The sequence below is a fragment of the Crinia signifera genome, chromosome 19 (assembly GCF_055691185.1).
Source record: "Crinia signifera chromosome 19, ASM5569118v1, whole genome shotgun sequence".
Classification (NCBI taxonomy): domain Eukaryota; kingdom Metazoa; phylum Chordata; class Amphibia; order Anura; family Myobatrachidae; genus Crinia; species Crinia signifera.
In genome coordinates, this window is record NC_139226.1 from 107,671,099 (window position 1) to 107,688,568 (window position 17,470).

Sequence of the window (17,470 nt, forward strand, 5' to 3'; positions counted from 1 at the left end):
CCACACTGGCTTCCTTTTCCTGGTACTTTTCTTAACCCTTTTGATACAAAGGTCCGTTGCCTTTAGTATTGCACTTTTTAATTTTCTCCACCTCTCCTGCACTCCTTTCAAGTTCGTCCAATCCGCTAATGAGTCGCTTAAACATCTCCCCATTTTTGCAAAGTCAGCCTTCCTAAAATCCAACACCTTAGTTTTTGTGTGACTGGAGTTGGACCCTGACTTGATACTAAACCATACTGCTTGATGATCACTGGATCCCAGGTTCTCACCCACATATATGTCTGATATCCTGTCACCATTTGTGAGTATTAAATCTAATATTGAGTCTTTGCGAGTAGGCTCCCTCACCAATTGCTTGAGAGAGGCTCCCTGTAGGGAATTTAGAAATTTGCCACTTGTAGATGATCTTGCAAAAGACTCCTCCCAATTCACATCAGGTAGATTAAAGTCTCCCATGATTATGACTTCTCCCTTTAAAGCCATTTTAGTGACATCAAGCAATAGGCTCCTGTCCAAATCCTGCCCCTGGCCTGGTGGCCTATAGATGACCCCAGTACGAATAATGTCCTTCTCCCCCATTTCTATGGTCACCCAAAGGGCCTCAGTTTTTTCTTCAATATTTTGTATTAAAGTAGCATTTATGTTTTTCTTTACATACATTGCTACCCCTCCTCCGATTCTTCCCATTCTGTCCTTCCTAAATAAATTGTATCCTGGTATAGCTACGTCCCATCCATGGTTCTCATTCCACCATGTCTCTGTGATAGCCACAATGTCTAGGTCATCCCTTGTCATTATTGCTATTAGATCAGGAATTTTGTCTCCTAGGCTTCTAGCATTTGCACACATAGTTTTAAACATTTTGCCTGTGCATCTGTTATTCCTAGCCATGTTCATACAGTACAAAATTGAAATCTAAAGTTGAAATTACCTGTTTGATGATGTTGTTCAATGTCTGTTTTTATTTTTTACTGTTCAGAAAAGCTGCAGGTCACTAATTCTAAGAATATAGTGAGTACACTCCTGTCCTGCAGCAACAGTTACTTGCATGTAACAAAAATGACTATGGGCCAATATTAGATTTGTACCTGATGGTTTATATACAAATCTGATGTTTTAGGGTCTGCGTGCATATGAGGACATTTCTGTAGATTAACCCTTTGCGTGCCAGGCGAATTTGTCAAAATAGGTGTGAAAATTGCAGAGCAACCCTTTTCATTCATCAGGATGACCAGTAATGTTTATCTTATATAGGAAATATAATCCATTTTTACACAACATTTTTTTTATTAGAATTTAGATAACAAATGTGAGTGATGCTGGCAGTTTTAGAGGATATATTGAACGTCTCTCAGACAGATGTTGGCACTCCTTACATGAACTTATGAATGAAGAGAAATCGAATAAGCATTTTTAGCAGCTATAATGTAACACAAACACACACACACACAACGAATTTCACTAAAGATAAAGTAATCCTACTGTATATAAAGGATAATAGTAACAGCTCCAACAGATCACCACCAGCTCATTACATAATCACACATGGTAGCCTGATAGCAATGATAAGATTATTATAGAAACATAGAATTTGACGGCAGATAAGAACCACTTGGCCCATCTAGTCTGCCCCTTTTTTTAAACATGTTACCTCAAACCATATTTGATCCTTATTTTTATGTAAGGATATCAATATGCTTATCCCAAGCATGTTTAAATTGTACTACTGTATTTGCGTCTACCACCTCTGTTGGGAGGCTATTCCACTTATCTACTACTCTTTCTGTGAAAAAATTCTTCCTCACATTTCCCCTGAATCTTCCTCCCTCTAGTTTCAGTGCATGTCCTCGTGTTCTGTTGCTCCTCTTCCTGTGAAGAATGTCTCCCACCTGTACCTTGTTAAAACCCTTGATATATTTGAAAGTTTCTATCATGTCCCCCCTTTCCCTTCTCTGCTCTAAAGTATACATATTAAGATCTTTTAATCTTTCCTGGTACGTTTTGTGATGTAGGCCATGCACCATTTTAGTTGCTCTTCTCTGTACAGTCTCTAATGTATTTATATCCTTCTGGAGATATGGCCTCCAGAACTGAACACAATACTCTCGGTGAGGTCGTACCAATGACCTATACAGTGGCATTATTACTTCTTTCTTTCTACTGCTGATACCTCTCCCTATGCAACCAAGCATCTGACTTGCCTTCTTCATTGCTTTGTTACATTGCCTACCTGCTTTTAAGTCCCCTGAAATAGTGACACCTAGATCCCTCTCTTCCTCTGTAGTTTCCATTATAGTGCCATTTATACTATATTGAGTCTTTGGATTTTTGAGACCCAAGTGCATGATTTTGCATTTTTTGGCATTAAACTGTAGTTCCATTCTCTTGACCATTTCTCTAATCTGCCTAGATCCTCAATCATTTGTTTTACCCCTCCTGGTGTGTCTACCCTGTTGCATAGCTTTGTGTCATCTGCAAAAAGGCACATTTTACCCTCAATTCCATTTGCAATATCACCAATAAAGATATTAAAAAGCACCGGTCCAAGTACAGATCCCTGGGGTACTCCACTTGTAACCTTTCCCTCCTTTGACTGTACTCCGTTTACTACAACTCTGTTTTCTGTCCTGCAACCACGCTCTTATCCATTCAACTATCTTAGAATCCAATCCCAAGCTTTCAAGTTTATTTAACAGTCTGCGATGTGGGACAGTGTCAAAAGCTTTACTAAAGTCTAGATAAGCTACATCTACAGCCCCACCTTGATCTATTACTTTAGTCACCCAGTCAAAAAAGTCAATAAGATTTGTTTGACATGATCTTCCCCCAGTAAACCCATGCTGTTTTGGATCCTGTAAATTGCTGGTTTTGAGATATTCTACAACTCTTTGTTTTAAGAGTGTTTCCATCAATTTCCCTACTACTGATGTAAGGCTCACTGGTCGATAGTTGCTTACCTCTTCCTTGCTTCCACTTTTGTGCAGTGGGACTATTGCGATGAAAATACCAGGAAAACAACACTATTGTGTAGACACACTAAGCATACAAGTACCTCTGTGATTGTGGCAATCTTGTACATCCCATAGGCATAAATCTCAATCTGCCCTGAGTCTCCACCAAGAACCAAAGCATTCAGCCTTAGGAAACAAAATGTGCACATATGAAGCGTTACTGGGACCGTACATGCTAATTTGGTGAATAACATAATAGATAATTATTTCACATGTAATATATACTAGCAGCCATGCCATTAGGAAGCAGTCCAAATACCAGCAGTCAGGATCCTAGTGTTCATTCTAGCACCCGCTATCTTTGAAAACCTATGCAGTTCCTCCTACCTGCCTGGGGTGTCGCTGTCTGCTGTAGTGCAAGTGTGATCTGTATATCAGCACTGATATGCAAACCAGACCTGTGCTACAAAAACCACAGCAGACAGTGACACCCCAGGCAGGGAAGAGGAACTGCATGGGTTTTTCAAAGATCGCGGGTGCTAGAATGAACACTAGGATCCTGATGGGTAAAAACCAACACTGGAATTCCTAAGGGTGCCCGAGGTGAGTATTAGATTCAGGCTGCCAGAGGGGTGGGTTAGGGATAATATACTCCCAGGTATCCATCGGCATTCTGAGCTAAGGGATTCCGTTATCTGAATTGTGGGTGTTGTGGCACGACCACCAGGATTCCACATCCAATCCACGACATATGTATCCAGATGATGATGATTAAGGGTGTTCCATAGGCTTTTTAAAATCAAGCGATGGTCCAATTTCTGAAGCCTAATCATACTAACGTTTTATAGCTGCGATTTCAGAGATCAGCATTTATAATGAGCGTTTAACACGATTTGTGTGGTGGGGGCTACTTGTGTACCAGTACTGTATATCGATTGGTGAACATATTTATTGAGCACTTGTGCCCAAAAATAAGCGCCAGCATTTTAGAAGATGCATACAGTGTGTGACTTCTACATTGTCATAAGCGGAGATGCGGCACAAACCCATTTCTCAAGGAAGGTTATCAAAAACGAAAGCTTAAAGTGAACGGGGGAAGCTCTACTATTGCATGGAGGTAGTTTGGCTATCAGGACATGGGGTGTATCATTTTCTGACATCACGATTAAAATGTTCTCTGCACTACCAGATATCAAATAGTGCAGCAAACCCCTATCGGCACAAAGGGAAGTATAAGAGGAACGTTAGCCCCATACATACGTTACATAACTGCACAGACTCACATCTACATTTCGGAAACAGGATATAAAATCCCGATACATTAACTCTCTGGTTAGTAACATGGACCTGCAGAACCTGCTAAAGGTATATACACAGTACATTTAAGGCAGGGTTGCCGACCCTCCCGGAATTACCGGGAGTCTCCCGAAAATCGGGTTCCCCTCCCGGCCCCCCCGGAAGGGTGGACAACCCTCCCGGATTCAGGGGGGACCCCCCGCTGCGCCCACGATTGCGGCATTTAAATGCCGCAATCCGCGGGTCTCAGAGGAGGGGGCGGAGCTAAAATGGCAAAATCGCGTCATTTTAGCCCCGCCCCCTCCACGGAGATCCGTGAATGCAACGGTTTACCACAATGGGGCGGGGCTTAGTGAGGTCGCGCTCAAGCCCCACCCCCCGAGCAGCTGCTGAAACTCTCCTCTCCGGGCTTCTCCCGGAGAGGAGAATATTAAAGTCGGCAACCCTGATTTAAGGTTAATAGTAAAGAATAAAAGCAGCATGTAGAAAATGTTATCCCCAATCCTATCACATTATTACCTAGCAAATACTTCAGTTATACAAATGCAAAGCTTGGCACCACTTACTGACCTATGCCCAATGTTATTCTGAAGAGCAGACACAATTTTCACCCAGATCAAGTCAATATAAGAAAGATGGAATGCACAAATCTCTGTTCCATACCTCCCAACATGACCCGTTCCAGGACAGACACAATGCTCTGTTTCCGATATTCCTTCTCAATTTATGATTGCCATTACTTGGTTTAAACAGGTTCTTTGAAACAAAAGTGTTTCACCACTGGAGATGGGAATCATAAATGAAGGGGAAGTCCAGGAATAGAGCATTCTGTCCCTCCTGCAGAGGGTCATGTTGGGGAGGTATGCTATACACGCAAAGCCCCCACACACCTAAATCAGAAATAAAGATTCCTATGCACTATCACAGTTCATTTGTATTGCGGTCATGGGTTGACAGAGACACAATAGATCCAATTAAAACTTCCACCACATGTGTAAGTATTAGAAAGATACTGTAGTTTTTGATCCATTGCGCTATGCTGCAATTTGTTTGCTACGTGCATGCATATAGAGGACTTCTGAATTCTGCGCAGCCAGGATTACACTGAAATATACATCTTTAGGTATCCACATACATCTGTCCTCCGTGCCATACAAGTCGTGTTACACATAATGCATGAGCTCCGTGGAAATCGGTAGCGCTGAGCAACTTTTGCCTTTAAAATTAAAAAAAAAAAGTGTGAAGATGACACACAAGCAGCTTCTGCTGAATACAATGGGCAGTAAACCTATATTATGTGTGTGATGATGGCTGTATCTGCACACGAAATGCTATGTTACAGTATTTATGCAATATACAGCCGCAGTCACACACATAATATCATACTATTGTCATCAGCAGAAGCTGCTTGTGCGTCCTATTCCACTTTGCAAAAAAGAAGCATTGCAACAGAAAAAGTTACACGCAAAGGACATGGCATGGCACGGCTGGATGCATGTGGACACATCTGTATGTTTGGAATAGCACAAGGATGAAACATCGGCGTATTTGGAGAACTTTCAGGTCGCATACTCTACACACATTGTTGAATTCTCATCAGCCAGGGAGTACTCTGAGGTTTATGGTACAGAGCACAGATTTAGCGTGGCTGATGCAAGTCTTTGCCAATAGAAAAGAATATGATGGGGTAGTGAATCTGAAGCATCTTTTCGGGCTACAGACCGATAATACATTGCCACGTATGGGCGTGTTTATTTCTTTTGTTATTCAATTGTGCTCAGTCGAGGTATGCAACAATCCCACCTCTCACACAAAAGCTATACTACAATGTCTGCGCCTGTGATTACATAGGGAGTAGGTATGAACAGTGAAGTAACTCTTACCTTACATCCCCCAGAAGCTTCAAGATTTCATCCGATTTCTCCTCACTAGAACAGGAACAGTCGGAGTCAGTTAGTGGGGCCCACAGATGCCTTCTTTGCTACACTATCTGTGAAAACACTGGCCCTGACACCTGCGATTATAGATATATCCAGCATGCTGGGTATTAATCACCGGGGAGATCGCAACGCGCAGGGCCGTGCATTGTTATCACTATGGCCCCTACACACGGAGACATGTAGGGGCATTTTCTAAGCGATCTTAGAAAATACCCGGTAATCACTACGCGTGTAGGACTCATAAACAGTCAGAGATGGACATTGTTTAAACTGCTATACCTACTTTATCAATACAATACATATTGAACCAGCTTATGATGAGGATATACAAAAATACCTCTTACCTGAAAATTTTTGCAGTGGCATTATACCTGTAATAAAATACACACTCAGTTAGTACACAATGCATATAATATAGGGACACATTCATCAGCTAGAACTGGAGCTGGTGTTTTTCTTGAGCTACTTTCAGCAGTCGCTCCTTTAAATTTATTTTAAAAGGTTTTTTTTTTTTTTTTGGACAGTGTCCCTCATTCTGGTTCATACGCTCCCCTGCAAGTTCGCACAGGATGTTTAGGTACTGCACATGCGCATAAGCATGGGGCGTCGGACATGGGTTGCGGCCATGGGAACGCCCCAGCGTTTCATGGGCGTTGCCGTGGTAATTGGCCAGTGACGCGGTAGCTTGGGGCAGGCACCTGACATCACCGGATGTCAGCTGCCTGCCCTCTTCCCGTACAAGGGCGCTGCACATCTAAGTCACCAGAGAGTGACTTAGATTTGCGAGCGCTGTAGTAATCATTTGCTGATCGGCGACCATTGAATGCTTTCTGCCCCACAGGGTAATGCTGGGTACACACCAAAACGATTTTGGCACAATCCCATCAATCTGGATCCAATTCAGACTGATTGGATGCAGATTTGGTCAAAATCGTTTGGTTGGATCTGAATTGGATCCTAATCCGATCCTACCTGCTGCAGGTAGGATCTGTAAAAGATCCATTTATCTGAATACAGAGGGGATCGGATCGTATGCAAATTGTATGCAAATCGTACAATCCGATTTGCATACGATTTGCATATGATTTGCATCCAATCCAAATCGTTTTGGTGTGTACCCAGCATTACATTTACAGCTCTGTGTACTTTACTTTAAAGTCAAATGATTATCTTACGTTTTCGGCAGTGGAGGTAACCTGGGAAGAAGAACGTTCGACTCATCTTCTGCATTATAAAATGATTTCAAGACACTAGGACAAAATATAAAGATAACAAAATAAAAAGGATATACAGATCTACACCACACCAGATCATTTTGCACTGTTCTACCGTACTGGAAAGAAGAGCATGGAAGAACTTCCCTGAGACCACCACACAATCATCAAAGTGGTTCCGGAATACTATAAGGGGTGTGGCGATTTACAGAGAGACAGGACACTGTACTATAGGCAATCCCCTTAGTGTTGTAGATATAGAGGTATGCTCATTGCAGCATGCATGTTAGCCAATGTCATTAAACTACAGTGTTTGCACTGAAAACTGACTACATTCTGTCTGGAGAACAGAAGCTTTGCTGTGAAATCCAATTAAGTGGGAGGTGTGCGGTACTCATGACCATTAATGATGGTACGGAAAGCCTTGCTTATATTTGCTCACCTTACTATGGGGTGTGAGCAAAAAACAAACCATGTTACCTTATTGGTTATGCCGTGCAATAGTAAAAATACAAAAATAAATAATACTTATAATCTTTTTTTTTTTACTAAAGTCATTATACTAACCTCGGACTAGAGATTATTGTTAAGAAAAATGGCAGCTGGTAAAAATTCTTAGAAATAACACAAAAGTATCTTTGTACGCTTTTAAATACTGCATTATTTTATACATTTTAATTTCTCCCAAAAAGTTTTTTTTCCCCCCCATAGCATTAAGTGTACCCATTGCCCCCAATTTGTATTTAAAGCTTTACAAGAAGCAGTGGATGTTTTTACCAAGTATAGGTAGTCTAGATAACCATGCACCAATCAGTGACATCGCTGGATGGGCCCGCCCGCATTAGTGATGTTGGTGGGCCCAGCTGCCGCATTCAAAGTGGCCCCTCTCCCCATGCCCTTCCGTAATCCTGGAGGGATCACTAAATAATGAGTTACTACGCATATAAATCTGATCATTATACTTCATATAGGCTAAATAAAGCTGATATTGTGGTGCTACCAACAGGTTCTCGATCTCGGTCCTGATGGAACCCTAACAGTGCATTATTTCAAGATAATCTCTGTAATAATTAGTGCCACCTGTAGATCTACAGTTAGCCAATTAACACAGCTAGATGCACTGGATGTAAAACAAGTACTGGTAAGGGTTTATGAGGACAGAGTATGAGAAACACTGGGTTAGAGCTTGTGTTCTCCTTGCACAGGTTTATTTTATAGAGAAGTGCCTATGTAGATCACATGCTGAAGGTGTACCGTACTCACCAGTTCTCCTCAGTCACCTCCATCCAGTGCATGCAGGATACCGGAGTCTCCACAGAGAAGGAATGGAGACTCTCTGGTTTTTCCACATCACAAAGGACAACCCTCTTGGTATCAGCCAGACCAAACGCCAGAACTGTTGGCATAAACAGAAAGTAGAGAAATGACTTCAGTAGCAAACTATAGCGGTTATTAGATACAATTTATCACCGGGTCACCTTACTTTTGCCATCTGGTCTCCAAGCTAAGCATGTCACGTCCTTTCCTGTATTTTCATTCGGGGGCAAATTCCACACTCTCTGAATATTAGCCAGACGATGAAGCAGCACCTTCATACAGAAGACACCACTGATCATTGATGCAGATTAACCAGTGAGGGTTCATAAACATCTAAATCTATTATGGTCATAAAACCAATGAGCACTAGGGATGCCAATCCTGGGGCATTTTTTTCAGTCCCGGGTTCCGAGATTGAAAAATGCTCAATCCCGGGATTCTCAGGACCACAGGATTGGCATCGCTAAAAAAAAAAAAACACGCCCTGTCCACCGCACAGATTTACTTACATGGGAGTTTACTATAGAGCATTAAATAATGCATATTGGTTGAGACAGAAGGCTAAAAAATAACTTTGTGGGCTACATGATCCAATCACAGAGTAAAGGACCATGAACACTGGGTGCTTTGAGCTGAGAGCAGCTCAGTTTTGCATTTTTGAGATGCTTTCAGCTCAAAAGCCACCCAGTGTGTACGGGGCAGCGATGAGCGTTGATACGCAATTCCGCATCATCGATGGCCCGGTCGCTCATCTACTGGTATTACCAGCAGATGAGCGATGGGGTGGACGGCTTTCCATAGCGTCCTGCCATGGAAAGACGTCCACCCCTGCGAAAATCATTGAAACACCACAAAAATCGCTCTCAGTATGTATGCACTGAGGAGATTTCAGCCCAGCGATTTTACCCATCATCAGTCAGCATACACGCTGGACAAAATCGCCCAGTGTGTATGTACCTTAAGGTTAATGTGGAGTCAAAGTAGAGAAAGAAAACACATGTAAGTTGTGTGACCGGCGTAGAATAATGAGGATAAGTAGGTGAAGAATTTGATTAGCCTGTCTGAAGCGGTTGATTAGAGTGTCTGAAGCGGTTGATTAGCCTGTCTGAAGCGGTTAGTATTCAGGAACACTTGTTTAAATTTTGAGATTAGAAGGAAGTATTGTTGTGCGAGGGAAGACATGCCACAGAAGTCTTGTAAGCAGAAAAGTGAGTAGAAAACAAGTGTGCGTAAGACAGGCGCAAAGTATTGGGACACTCAACATTTTTGATAGCCTCGGATGATAATAGATCAGAACCTGGATTACACAAATACCGCTTTCAGACCACAAATGCAGAGTCGCACCGGGACTTTTAAATGGCTCAGTCCCAGTGCGACCCTGCATTTTGGTTCCGTTGTTCGCTGACATCATGCGAGGGCGGGGCAGAGCGCCATCGGGGTCGGGGGAGGAGGTAGCGCTCAGAGCTGGTGCTGCTCCAAGCGCTGCATCCTCCATAGTGTGAACGGGAAACGGGTCGCTCAACCCAATTAACCCGTTAACACTGCAAAGCAACACGGCAACAAACCAGTAAGAACCTTTTTTTTTTTACTAGTTCGTATTGCCTTGTTGTTACCGGTTTGCTGCACCCGCTAACCTCTTTCACATAGCATCCAATTTCCGGGTCGATCCGGCATGAACCCGGTAATTAGGTGCGATGTGAAAAGGGTATAACCTAACATATGTACAGTAAACTGGTAATAAAACTGAAACTTCTGGAAAGTTTGTTAGGAGATATATATATATATATACATACATACATATATATACACACACACACACTGTAACAGTTTAGTATAATAAGTGTTCTGAACTGTAGCTGCTTTGTAGGTTAGTAGTATTGCACAAACACTTCAGAGAAAATGTTACTCTCCCAAATGAATTAACTAGTAACAAGTGGATAGTTATAGTGTACATCATGAATAGGTAGCAGAACTAGGAACTTGCCTCTCCAGCTTTGTTGACAAGTGCAATGAGATCTCTTTTTGGTGACCATGACATAAACAAGATCTCATGGGGTAGCTGCTTCTCCCCAACCTGACGAAACAATGGCATTGTGGAGTTCCAAGACGAAGCCACTCATACATAGATCGCGGCACTGATATCTGCTGGGGAAAAAATATTAGAAGATTATATATAATTGGAAAAGGACCCAGGAGTCCAAATTTAGAACAAACTAGGGCAGTGGTTCCCAACAGTGCATGTTTTCCAGGTCACCCAGCAGGTGCACTCATTATTCAGACACATTGTAAAGGTTCCACAGGTGGAGCTAATTATGTCATTCTGTGTGGAGACCTGGAAAACGTGCACTTTTGGGGGGTACTTGAGGACCAGGATTGGGAACAACTGAACTAGAGTGCAGTGCTCAGTGTCATGGTGCAGCCACTAAGACCAAGAGGATCATATCCTTTATAAAAAAGGGGCATGGAAGCTAGGGAAGACAATGTAATTATGCCACTCTACAACGCACTGGTTAGGACAGTAGTTCTCAACCTCAGGGACCCCCAACGGTGCACGTTTTCCAGGTCACCTCACAGATACACAGGTGCACTAATTACTCACTGGCACATTTTAAAAGCTCACAAGTGGAGCTAATTATGTCACCTGTGATTTTGTGAGGAGACCTGGAAAACGTGCACTGTTGGGGGTCCCTGAGGACCGAGGTTGAGAACCACTGGGTCTGGACATCACCTGGAGTCTGGAGCGCAATTCTGGGTCCCACATTATAAAAAAGGACATTACGGAACTGGAAAAATCCAGAGAAGGGCAACCAAGCTAATAAAAGGAATGGAGTCTTTAGGCTACGAAGACAGGCTAGTCAAATTAGGAATGGTAATGCTAGAAGAGATGTTTAAGGGGAGACATGCTTAACATGTATGATACCAGATAGTAAAAATATCAAATTTTACTGTTAAAATACATACAAAACAATATAATACATGAAATACATAAATAAAACCAGTATAATGGATAAGGTGGGGAAATAGACGTAAAGTGGAAATAATAAAAATGGATAAATGAATCCCCGCCTCAATGGACACGTCTGAGTCAGTTAAGGTGGTCACTTTGTGAAAAACAGGTAAGTGCACATTACCAGTTGGAGATAGGATGTCTTTTATGGTTAGCAGAACTGGGAGTCCTCACGATGTCTGTGGCTGAATGGGTTGCCACTGGAGGAAGGTAGCTCGCTTGATGTTGTTGGAACCTCTTGATTGGGGTGAGAGAAGATGTTGATGTCTCGAATCACCAGAGGGGGAGCTATGATGGTACACCCAATGGGTAGTTCTGCAATATTGTGGAGTCTGGCTTCCGTGCCCAGGAGTGCCTCTCACTGGTGTAGATGTTGTTTACCAGGAGTTCCTCAGCACGGTGTCCGCCAAAAGAAATTATCCACAGTAGAAGTGATGAATAGGTAGTGACCACAAAGATAGTGAATATTCACAGCGATATCCAGAGGCTGGGGTAGATCACCTAACGCGTTTCACTGCGTCCTGCAGCTTTATCAAAGCTTTATCACACACCTTTGATAAAGCTGCAGGACGCAGTGAAACGCGTTAGGTGATCTACCCCAGCCTCTGGATATCGCTGTGAATATTCACTATCTTTGTGGTCACTACCTATTCATCACTTCTACTGTGGATAATTTCTTTTGGCGGACACCGTGCTGAGGAACTCCTGGTAAACAACATCTACACCAGTGAGAGGCACTCCTGGGCACGGAAGCCAGACTCCACAATATTGCAGAACTACCCATTGGGTGTACCATCATAGCTCCCCCTCTGGTGATTCGAGACATCAACATCTTCTCTCACCCCAATCAAGAGGTTCCAACAACATCAAGCGAGCTACCTTCCTCCAGTGGCAACCCATTCAGCCACAGACATCGTGAGGACTCCCAGTTCTGCTAACCATAAAAGACATCCTATCTCCAACTGGTAATGTGCACTTACCTGTTTTTCACAAAGTGACCACCTTAACTGACTCAGACGTGTCCATTGAGGCGGGGATTCATTTATCCATTTTTATTATTTCCACTTTACGTCTATTTCCCCACCTTATCCATTATACTGGTTTTATTTATGTATTTCATGTATTATATTGTTTTGTATGTATTTTAACAGTAAAATTTGATATTTTTACTATCTGGTATCATTCATTGATTTAAGCGCTGCTCGACTCGCCTAGTGCGTGTCTTGTTTCTCCTCTTTTCCAAAAGTGGGGAGTGACTACCCCCACACCCGAGCAGCAGCTTTATCGGAGATCCAGCTCAGTACCAGGCGCCTGATTATTCCTAGTGAATAAAAAACCTTTTTTTCATGCTTAACATGTACAAATATATCAGGGGGCAATATTCTAAATTATCGGGCAACTTCTTTGCTGTGAGGTCAGAAACTAGGACATGTGGGCATGAGCTCCGGCTGGCACAGAGAAGATTCTGTACCCTTATGCTGGCCACACATCAGACCAACTTTCCTCCAACCATCCAACTAGTTGCTTGGATGGAATAAAAATCTGGTACTGGACGGGAGCAAATGTAATACAGTATTTACTTCAGAAATTTGCTCCCAAAATTTGGAAAAGGACAAAAACTGTCCCTCAGACACGACACTGAAGTTGAACCTGTTTGACTTAAACAATTTTACTGAATGTTTTTGTCCATTTTCCTGGGTTTGTGAGCACATTTCTGATTGTTCTTTGCTCCCATACAGTACCGTATTTTAATTCCATCCAAGCAATTAGTTGGATGGTTGGGGGAAAGTTGGTCTGATGTGTGGCCAGCATTAGAAGAGGAAAGGCTTTTTTTATGGTCAGAAAAAGAAAGAATGTGCCTGCGCTGGCTGACAAATACAAGACGGTTCTAGTTAAAAATAATTTTTAATAAAAAATTATAATTATGACTCAGGGCAGGAAAGGTATGGAACTCTCTTCCAGAAGAGGTGGTGATGGCAGACACAATGAACACATTTAAAATAAGGATGGACAAAGATTTTCTGCAAAAAAAAAACATTCAGGGGCTCAACTGATAATCATATAGACCCTAGTTCAGGGGCGGTTTCAGCTGGGGGGCCACTTAATACTTCCAGCAGATATTCGAGGGCCGCACTCCAGAAATAGGGGGTGGTGTCTTTGAATGTATTGTAGCACACCCAGGGCTGTGGAGTCGGTAGATAAATGTTCCGACTTCGACCCCGACTCCTCGACTCCTCTGTATTAATATGCGAATGTATTTGATACATTCCTTGCACCACACTTAAAAACCTAGGATAGACAGTTTCTTCCAGAAACATGTACACATGTCTACCCTCATACAGACAAGCAGGCATGCAGGTTTTAAAATAAATATAAACACTAACAGTTGAATCCAAGAAGCTGTTCCATAAAGTCCTTCTAAGCTCTTCTAGCAATAGAGAAGAATCTTCACTCAATAGGAAAGGTTCAGAAGTGTGGAGCATGAGTTCCACATGCTTTGTGACGACAACAAAAATCAACGAGCCACAATCTCCGCTGGTTTGCTTGCTTGTCACCGTTCAATTCATGGACACAAGGAATGATGTCTTTACCGAATCGTTACTGGCGATGAAAAATGGTGCCTGTACATCAACATGAACCAGCGTAAGGAATGGCTTGGCCAAGGTAAACAAACGACCCCGTGCATGAAACAATATCTTCATCCGCGTAAAAAGATGTTGTGCGTATGGTGGGAGAGCTTGGTTGAATGAATTTTTCGAGTCTACACCAGGTGATTTCTACCAATGAGGTATTGAAAACCTTAATGAACATTGGAAATAAGTTGTAAACTACAAGGGAGAATACATTTATAAGTATTGGTGCTCCGAATTGCGCGTTGCGTGCCATATAGTGAAGCCATGAAAAGCATGCTTTTTCACGGTCACTTAACGTGTTCGTTTTGCGGTAACGTGAGGCACTGCATGCACTGGTCTTTATTCTTACAGTAGAGAAGTCATTAATTATAATTTCCGGAGTCGGTGCATTGTTTGCCGACTCCGACTCCAGGTACTCGAAATTTCGTCAGACTCCGACTGCTCGACTCCAACTCCGACTCCACAGCCCTGAGCACACCATATACCCCTTTTACACATCACGCAACACAATAGTAGGCCCCTTATACTTGCCCCTTACATTAGTAATTCCACACACCAGCTCCCTCTTAGTAAATCCACACACCTGCCCCTCTTCAGATATTCCAAACACCTACGCGCCAGCCTTGAAAAATCGTGCTGCCATGGACACATTAATTACACAGGTTCTGTGGCTGGCTTTCACCCGGTTTTAAACTGCCACACCTCAAGACTTCATTTCACCTGGTTTTAAACTGCCACAGAACCTGTGTAATTAATGTGTCCCGGATTAAAGGGATGAGTTGGTCACCCTAACGCACACACTAGATGACTTGGAGCTGAAAGCAGCTGTTTCTCCAGCCAGTGTGTATGGACCGCAGTGTGTGGTGTCCGCTGATGCACGCTCCCATATCGCCTGTGGCCGCCGCTCATCGGGCGGGATGTATTAACATACATCGCTGCCCTTCGCACTGCAGCCGCCGCGTTGCTGCCGCATATGTACTAACATATGCGGCCAGCATCGGGTTGCGGTGACGGAGACCCCCGCGATACCTGTGATGTGGGCTGCGGGGATCTCCGTCACCTCCCGGCGGCTGGCAGCGTGTCCCTGCGCCTCCTCCTCCGCCCTGAAGCCGGATGTCCTCCCGGCTGTCACACCAGGGGGGGAGGAGATTTTGGAGGACGGGAGGGGGGCGCGGGGAACGTCGTACGGCGGGAGGCGAAAGAAGCCCATAGGCTTCTATAGGGTATCGCCACCCAGGGGGTGGCGATACCCAGCCTTGCGAAAACGGGGCGGACGGGGATTGATACATAGGAAAATGCCGTAAACGGGGGTAAAATGGCATTTTCCCTTTAGTAAATCTCGCCCATCATCTGCTAGTATTACCAGCAAATGAGTAACGGGTGGAAATCGCTGGGAAGGGGAGAAGTCAGTGTGTATGCTATGCACTGAACGATTTTCAGCCCAGCGATTATCGCTGTCCATACATGCTGGGCAAAATCGAACAGTGTGTATGGACCTTTAAACTGAAATGGGGATATCACATCTAATCTATACCACTTAGTCCTGAATAAGGTTGAACCTGATGAAGGGAAGTCTTTTTTTCAACCTCAATTACTACGTATATGTTGATATGGATGAGGGGGCGGCTGTCTGAGCGCAGCTATATAAACAAAAACAAATGATCCCGGACACAGGCGAGCACGTCACATAATAAATAAGGAGTGAGCGTCAGACACAGGCGCAGTGTACCTGCTACATGTACATAACAGCAGCCATCCCGCACCATCCCTCACATGGGCAGCAGCAGGAGCGGGAACATCGCGGCCTGTTGACGTCAGTGGCCCAATCTCTAACAATCCCATCGCCGGCAGCATTGCCCAATCAGCGCGAGGGGGCGTGGTTTAGCAGGAAGCAGCTGTTCTGCACAGTGCAGTCAACGGGAGGGGGGCGTGTTCGCTCAGCCCAGATGTGAGGGCGGAAGCGGAAGTGTCAGGAAGGTGGAAATGGTGAGTCAGAGAATCCGAGGAGGTGTTTACTCATGTAGTGTATGTCCATGTCGTTATATATATACATATCTGATTATATCTATATAGGTGTAATTATCAAGGGGTTGCACACAGACACACATACATACACACTCACTCGCTTGTTCCTTCGTTCACACATCTACACATACACAGGACGGCAGAGTGCATATGGTCTTGTGATGGTTATGCTCATTGGTGTCATAGCTCTGCACCTCTGCTTGGTGATACAGTATGATTGCCTTGGATGGTATATACAGCATACCTGCATGTATTGTATGTTGTATACAGTATTCATTGTATGGTATAAGTGCAATAACTGCGTTGCTTGGTGATACAGTATGGATGCATTGTATGATGTTTATGGTATACATGCATGTATTGTATGGCGTATACAATGTATGGTATATGTACGAGGCTGAAGTTGGCTTCTTATTCGGCCAGCTTCTTATTCGAGCTCCAGCTTCTTATTCGAGCTCCAGCTTCTTATTTAGAACAATCACTTTTACAAGGGTTAATGAATCATGGACCACAAATTTCACTGCAGAAATCAACACAGGGGGGTTGCCTACATATGACCCACTTGCAATTTCTTTTGACCAACAATGATTTGGGCAGAAAATGGGCACAAAAATTGGCATGGGTCCCAGATATCATTTTGAATAAGTAGCTGGTGTCCTGCAAGGGTTAAACAGCGTTGGTCAAAAAATATTACACTGGAAACCCGCACAGGGGGGTCACTTACATATGACCCACTTGCCATTTCTTTTGACCAACAACGATTTGAGCAGAAATAGGGCACTAAAGTGGGCATGGGTCCCAGAATCATGATTTTGAATAAGTAGCTGGTGTCCTGCAAGGGTTAAACAGCGTTGGTCAAAAAATATTACACTGGAAACCCGCACAGGGGGGTCAGATACATATGACCCACTTGCCATTTCTTTTGACCAACAATGATTTCGGCAGAAAATGGGCACAAAAATGGGCATGGGTCCCAGATGTCATCATTTTGAATAAGTAGCTGGTGTCCTGCAAGGGTTAAACAGCGTTGGTCAAAAAATGTTACACTGGAAACCCGCACAGGGGGGTCACTTACATATGACCCACT

The 17,470-nt window shown here is 43.4% G+C and overlaps 2 protein-coding genes across 6 annotated transcripts in view; one reads left to right on the plus strand and one right to left on the minus strand.

Annotated features, from left to right (window-relative positions):
- The window catches only part of ANAPC4 (anaphase promoting complex subunit 4), a 52,488-nt gene extending 36,261 nt beyond the window's left edge, over positions 1 to 16,227 (minus strand). Inside the window, exons 1-9 of one of the 4 annotated variants that reach the window (XM_083163123.1) lie at positions 16,088 to 16,189; positions 14,110 to 14,346; positions 10,703 to 10,860; positions 8,885 to 8,990; positions 8,665 to 8,797; positions 7,363 to 7,437; positions 6,532 to 6,558; positions 6,131 to 6,175; positions 3,053 to 3,137 (exon numbers count right to left, since the gene is read on the minus strand). In XM_083163123.1, coding sequence (XP_083019249.1) covers positions 3,053 to 3,137; positions 6,131 to 6,175; positions 6,532 to 6,558; positions 7,363 to 7,437; positions 8,665 to 8,797; positions 8,885 to 8,990; positions 10,703 to 10,810 — 579 coding nt within the window. In that variant the 5' untranslated portion in view covers positions 10,811 to 10,860; positions 14,110 to 14,346; positions 16,088 to 16,189. Of the gene's footprint in view, positions 1 to 3,052; positions 3,138 to 6,130; positions 6,176 to 6,531; positions 6,559 to 7,362; positions 7,438 to 8,664; positions 8,798 to 8,884; positions 8,991 to 10,702; positions 10,864 to 14,109; positions 14,347 to 16,087 lie in introns of all 4 variants that reach the window. The other 3 variants (XM_083163124.1, XM_083163121.1, XM_083163122.1) reach the window with 3 other exon arrangements.
- UBE4A (ubiquitination factor E4A) overlaps positions 16,209 to 17,470 on the plus strand; it is a 36,181-nt gene continuing 34,919 nt past the window's right edge. Inside the window, exon 1 of one of the 2 annotated variants that reach the window (XM_083163119.1) lies at positions 16,209 to 16,344. The gene's annotated coding sequence lies outside the window, so the exon portion shown is untranslated. Of the gene's footprint in view, positions 16,384 to 17,470 lie in introns of both variants that reach the window. The other variant, XM_083163120.1, reaches the window with a different exon arrangement.